At 51.9% G+C, this 6,588-nt stretch overlaps 1 protein-coding gene across 1 annotated transcript; it reads left to right on the forward strand.

Moving 5' to 3' along the window:
• Positions 1–3,461: 3,461 nt before the first annotated feature.
• LOC102417717 (GTPase-activating Rap/Ran-GAP domain-like protein 3) lies at positions 3,462–6,410 on the forward strand (the record flags this gene model as incomplete). Its single annotated transcript, XM_006109378.3, has 4 exons — positions 3,462–3,537; positions 4,148–4,246; positions 4,751–4,854; positions 6,271–6,410. Coding segments are annotated over 4 exons (419 nt in total), but the record flags the coding sequence as incomplete, so codon positions are not given.
• Positions 6,411–6,588: the final 178 nt, after the last annotated feature.

The following is a 6,588-nucleotide window of genomic DNA, read 5'->3' on the forward strand; positions in this document are numbered from 1 at the left end:
AGCAGAGGGTCTCATTTCTGCTAATGACTCGGCTTCACCCAGTTCACAGCCGTCCTGAGAAGACTGTGGTGTGGGATTGGAAAGAGCAGCGGAAGCCCGGCTTCCAGCTCCCGTCCCACCGCCCACCTGGTACCGCCTCGGGCAGCCTCGCCTTCCCTGGGCTCCCGCTGTCCTGCCTGTAAAATGGAAGTGGATTTGGTGGACCTCAGGGTCCCCTCTGGTTCTAACAGGCTGTCAGTTCATAGCTCAGTGCTCTGGCCATTGACCCCGACCTTCTGCCCTCGGCTCGCTAGCTGTCAGGTCAGCTGTGCCTGGTCCCGGGCCTCCTGACAGTCTGCTGGTTTGCTCCTCTGGTCCAGCAGTTCTCAAACTGGGTCCCTGGACCACAGCCTCAGCATCACCAGGGAGCTTGTCAGAGATACTCGTTCTTGGGCCCAACTCCAGAAATGACTTGGAAATTCTGGGAGTGGAGCCTGGCACTCTTACTTTTAATATATTTGTATTGATTTCAGACAGAAAGGGAGAGAGAGACACACACACATACACATCACTGATCAGCTGCCTCCTGCACGCCCCCTACTGGGGACTGAGCCCACAACAGGCATGTGCCCTGACCCGGAATGGAACCCTGGTTCATGGGTTGACACTCAATCACTGAGCCACACCAGCGGGCTAGCACTCTTTATTTTAACAAGCCAACAAGGTGATTCCGATGCCTGGCCAGGTTCGAGAACCTCTGCTTTAGTCTCTGCACTTTTCTTCTGAGAACCCCAAGCCTCTGTGGACCCCAAGCCACTGGGGGTACTTTTGAAGGGACCCCTGAGAGTGGAAGAGGAGGTGCCAGAGTTCTGGAGCCATGTGATCACTAGCAGCATTGCCAGAGAAGGGAGAGTTAGAGAGTACAGAACCCTAAAGCGGAGAGATCCCTGACAGAATGCGGAGTTTACCCAACACTGGGGCAGCTTGTGAAAAAGAAGTTGTATCTGACCCGTTTGTTTCTTTCTCGTTTATTCTGCACACAGTTAGGCCATGAGTCTTCATCCACCCTTTCGGTACACCCAGCTCTGGTGGGCCCTGCAGAGCTGGTGGGAAGTAAGACCTGTATGATCCCTCCTTCTCAGGACTCAGGTTCCAGTGGCAGAACAGACAAATACGCAAGCTTAATAAAAGCAGCAGAGTGTGAATGTGCTCTTAGAAAAACAAATAAGCTGCTGTGATGGAGAGGACCCCGGGGAGGGTAACTATTTGGGGAGGTCAGGGAAGGCCTCCCTGGAATGGACATTTGAGCTGAGAGCGCGTGATGGAATGCCACGAAGAGCTGAGAAGGGCTGCAGTGAGGGCAGCGTGAGCACCCTCCTTGTCCCTGCTCCACATAGAAAATTCCTGCGTGTGAAACTACGGTGGCTGGTGGGTGTGCATCTGCCCCTGCTGTGTTCGGGACAGAAACTGTCTGAGACCCTTAGACATTCCAAGTCTTGGCTCCAGAATGTAGCTGTCCTGACGCCTGGCATTGTGTCCTGACCCCGCACCTCTGCCCCCACGGGCCAGTGCTTTTAACACCTCCGATTCTGGTCTGCCCCTTCGCGGACCACAAAAATTCCCCCAGCAAGTGGAGGGCCAAGCAGCCTTGTAAAGGTGGATTCTCTTCCAACCCTAGATTTTACTCTATTAAGAAATACTTCAAGAAGTGCAAAAGCAAAGTATAGAGGCTAATGTAATGAGACCTAGAAACTCACCCGTGGCTTAAGGGAAAAAACTATTAAAAATACACTGAGCTCACCCAGCCGGTCCGGCTCAGTGGTTGAGCATCGACCTATGAACCAGGAGGTCACAGTTCAATTCCCAGTCAGGGCACATGCCCGGGTTGTGGGCTCAATCCCCAGTGTGGAGCATGCAGGAGGCAGCTGATCAATAATTCTCTCTCATCATTGATGTTTCTATCTCTCCCTTCTTCTCTGAAATCAATACATTTTTAAATACATTGAGTTCTCTGACCTCATTCCTCTTCTGTAGAAGCTATTACCTTGCATTGGGTATCATTCCTGCAGGACCTGATTTCAATCCAGTGTTTAGAGTTGAGGATAGTGGACTGAACATTTGTACTAGCTGCTTCTTTTTTTATTGAATTTATTGGGGTGACATTGGTTAATAAAATTATATAGGCTTCAGGTGTATAATTCTATAATACATCATCTGTATATTGTGTGGTGTGTTCACCGTCCCCTGTCAAGTCTCCTTCCATCACCATTTACCGCCCCCCCACCCCTTCTACCTGCCCCCATCCCACTTTCCCTCTGGTAATCACCATACTGCTGTCTGTGTCTATGAGGTGTTTTGTTTTGTTTTGTTTTGCTTGATGATTCCAGAGGTGGGGAACCATTTCCTGCCAAGGACCATCATTTGTGAGTCATACAAAATTATCAACTTAAAAATTAGCCTGCTCGCCCTGGCCGGTTTGGCTCAGTGGATAGAGCGTCGGTCTGTGGACCCAAGGGTCCCAGGTTCGATTCCGGTCAAGGGCATGTACCTTGGTTGCAGACACATACCCAGTAGGGAGTGTGCAGAAGGCAGCTGGTCAATGTTTCTCTCTCATTGATGTTTCTAACTCTCCCTCTCCCTTCCTCTCTGTAAAAAATCAATAAAATGTATTTTTTTAAAAATTAGCCTGCTATATTTGGTCAAACATTTAATTAACTCACCCCTAATGCCTTAGCAGGGCCAGACCAAATGATTTTGAGGGCCTTCTAGGGCCCGTGGGCCAGACATTCCCCACCCCTGGAATCCCTTCACCTTTTTTACCCAGCCCCCTCCCCCCTCTCCCCGCTGACAGCTGTCAGTCTGTCCTCTGTACCTATGAGTCTGTTTCTGTTTTGTTTGTTCACTTATTTTGCTCATTAACTTCCACATATAAGTAAAACCATTTGGTACTTGTCTTTCTCTGTTCTGGCTCCTTCTTGATTGCCTTCCCCCTATATCTGTTGTGCGACTTCTTGAGATTCAATGTCTTTAAGAATTGGGGGAAATGAGCTACAGTTTCCATTTCTATTTCTAAGAGCCCACAGGTTTCAGCCTCAGACTGTCGTATTGAGCTTTGACTGCACTGAGCTCCCCAGTGCTGCCTGGGGTCTGGGCCCTGCGGATGGGTTGGTCGGAAGATGGCACCAGCCTGTGGGATCTGGGGGCCACTTACCTGCAGCTCTGTTTGCTGCGGAATGGACCTGGCCGCCTTAGGACATTACAAATGAATGAACTCATAAAAGCAGAGTTTCACTGTCAGAATCCACAGACAGGAAGGCGTGACTGTTCTTCCTGTTGGTCAAAACTGGGATAGAGGGGAGGGAGTCATCCCCCCGGGCCCAGGCTGTCATGGCCGTGTCCCTTGGTAACAACCAGCACGTCGCACAACTGGGCATGCTCTGCTGACGAGATGAAAGTCACCACCTTTTGTTGTCTTATTGCAGGGCTCTGTGAACTTCAAGTTCGGGGTTCTTTTTGCCAAAGATGGGCAGCTCACCGATGACGAGATGTTCAGCAACGGTGAGTGTCTCCCCTGCTGACAGGACCCCCCCTCCCCCCCGTTTCAGCTCTGACGACCGAACTTGCCGGTGGGGTTGGAGCCTTTATTTAATGCAGAGAAACCGCCGGTAGTTTCAGCAAAGTGTGGGGTAAATGCCCAGGGTAGATTTGGTAGGGCAGATGTTGCCCCGTTTCGTTGGTTTGATAAATATTTACCGGTCGCTTAACTTGTCCTGGGTCTCGGTGGGAAGTGACATGGGGTCGGAAGAAGCTGGTTCTGCATAATCAGGAGCAGAGGGGGCTCTTCCCTGTGAGGTCAGGGCTGGGGGATTGTAGGATGGCGTCATTTCCTGTTATTTAGCGCTTGTCATGTTCAGTGTCTTCTGTTATTCGTGGAAATGGTCATCATGTGTTACCTCGCAGTGCGAGCCCCTTGTGGCCCCGCCGGCGGGGGGGCTGGTTAGTCTGATGCTGTGGCTTCCTTCCCGTGTCCTGGGAGCCGTGGGCCTCCTGCCGGGCCCATTCCCTTTCCCACCGCACGCACCGTTTGTCCGCAGAGCTGGCTCTTCAGCGGCTGCAGCTAGAGAAGGAGGACTTGCCGCCCCTCCTCACGCTTTCCCTTTTTCCACAGAAATCGGAAGTGACGCTTTTCAGAAATTCTTACACCTCCTGGGCGACACAATCACTCTGAAGGGCTGGACGGGCTACCGTGGCGGTCTGGACACCAAAAGTAAGCTCGCCCTGGCTTGGCACTGCTGGCCTTGGTAGGCCTCTGCCGCCGGCCTGACCGTAGTTGAACTTATACCCAAGTGAGGGAGAGAGGGTAAGTGGGGGTTTGAGCTCCACACCAGCCTGGCTCGGGGTCGCTGTTCAGTCTGCCCGTGTTTCATGGACACACACGGTCAGTATTGGTGTCATCTTGTGTTACTTTTGTCCTGTCCACTGGCGGTAACTGGAAGGCGAGGAGTTACAGCACACTCTCCCTTTTAGCCCAAACTTCTCACGCTGTCCTGACTCCGGGGCGAGGCACGAGTCTGTCAGCAAGCGAGCGGAGAGCGGGCGGGGGAGGGCTGCCCACGGGCAGCGTTCACACTGCGCTCCCCGCAGGTGGATAGTCCAGGGGGACCTTAAGGACCATCCGATTGTATGCAGCCCCTCGTCTGTCTCACATGGAGACCCTTCCTCCGGCCCCGGCGTTCACTGCACCCACTCAGTGCGTGTTCGTGTTTTACAGATGACACCACAGGGATCCACTCGGTCTACACTCTCTACCAAGGCCACGAGATCATGTTCCACGTGTCCACCATGCTGCCGTACTCCAAAGAGAACAAGCAGCAGGTGGGTGCGAGCGCCGAGGCCCTCACATGTGACTGACAGCAGAAAGCTCCGCCGGCTTCCTGGAGTCAGACTAAGGTGCCCACAGAGGAGCAGAGCTTCGGCCCCAGTTCAGGGTGCTGTTTGCAGTCTCTGCACTGGAACCTTCCACAGCCTTAGGGAGAACCACCCTCCCTGGTGCCTTCGCCAGAAAGTAATGAAGGGCCGGAGGGAGCAGTGCACGCCGTGCCTGTGTGAAAGCGTGTGTATCTGCGTGTGTGAACATGTGTGAGCATGTGCATATCTTCATGTGTGGATGTGTGTACCTATGTGTGTGAATGTGTATGTTTCTGCATGTGTGAGTGTATCTGCATGTGTGTGTGTCTGCATGTGTGAGCATGTATTTGCATGTGAGTGTGTGTATCTGTGTGTGAGTGTGTGTATCTGTGAGCATGCGTATCCGTGTGTGAGCATGTGTGTATCTTCATGTGTGGATGAGTGAATGTGTGTGTATCTGCATGTGTGAGTATGTATATCTGCATGTGTGAATGTGTGTGTATCTGCATGTGTGAGCGTGTGTATCTGCATGTGTGAGCATGTGTATCTGCGTGTGTGGGTGTGTGTATCTGTGTGAGCATGTATATCTCTGTGTGTGAGCATGTGTGTATCTTCATGTGTGGATGCGTGTATCTGCATGTGTGAATGTGTGTGTATCTGCGTGTGTGAGCATGTGTATCTGTGAGAGCGTGTGTATCTGCGTGTGTGTGAGTGGTTTGTGACTCCTGAGCGGCTGTTTTGCATTTACGCTGCCTTTCCCCTGTGACTCCTCGCAGTGGGCCTTGTGTCTTGTCCGGGACCTAAAATAAGTGCGTTCTGAGTAATGGCTGATGAGTGTTTGCAAAAAGATAATACGATCTATAAGACTGAAAGTATTTCCTGTCAGGCCCTTTACAGAAAAAAAAACACTGACCACACGTCGAGGCGATCATTTTGGAAAGGTCAGCTGGGGTCAGCTTAGGTAGGGCCTTGTTTTAACCAGTATCTGCGTCAGAACTAAGCTTTTCTAAAAATCCACACGCTGAGCCCATCCCCAGGGAATTCGGATGCACTGCCTCTTGTTTGGGGGCCTTGGATGCCAGGCTAAGGCAATGATGAATGAAGATGAACGCGATCAGAAAAGTAAAATGGGAGAAAGTGGAGGCAGGGAGGCTGGCTAGGAGGCTTCTGCAGAGGCTGGATGAGGACATGAGGCCCGAATTGGGAGAGGTGAGGTGGAGACGGACAGCAGAGCCGGGAGCCGGCTGGTAAAACCTGGGAGGCAGGCGTGAAAGCGGCCGAAGCTTGGGCTCTGGTCCTGGTGGCTGTCGCACTGTGCTGCTTGTTCAGCTCTGTGCTGGGTCTGAGCGGCCTTCTCAGTGATGCTATTTATGCTCAATCCAGGTGGAAAGGAAGCGCCACATCGGGAACGACATCGTCACCATTGTGTTCCAGGAAGGAGAGGAGCCCTGTCCTGCCTTTAAGCCTTCCATGATCCGCTCCCATTTTACACGTATCCTGGGCCTTGTGACTGCTCTGGTTCGGTGGGCTATCACTCAGCCTCACGGGACGGAAATGGTCCTCTCGCCAAGAGTTATCATTGACTTGCATGTTATATTGTTTTGTGTTGATAGATTCTTACATCTGCCATTTGGGATTTTCCCTCAGCATCGTTCTCTCTTCTCTCTCCATCCCTTGGAGTAACTGTGGATTAATTCCCAG

Source organism: Myotis lucifugus, unplaced genomic scaffold (assembly GCF_000147115.1).
Source record: "Myotis lucifugus unplaced genomic scaffold, Myoluc2.0 scaffold_9001, whole genome shotgun sequence".
In the NCBI taxonomy this organism is placed as follows: Eukaryota; Metazoa; Chordata; class Mammalia; order Chiroptera; family Vespertilionidae; genus Myotis; species Myotis lucifugus.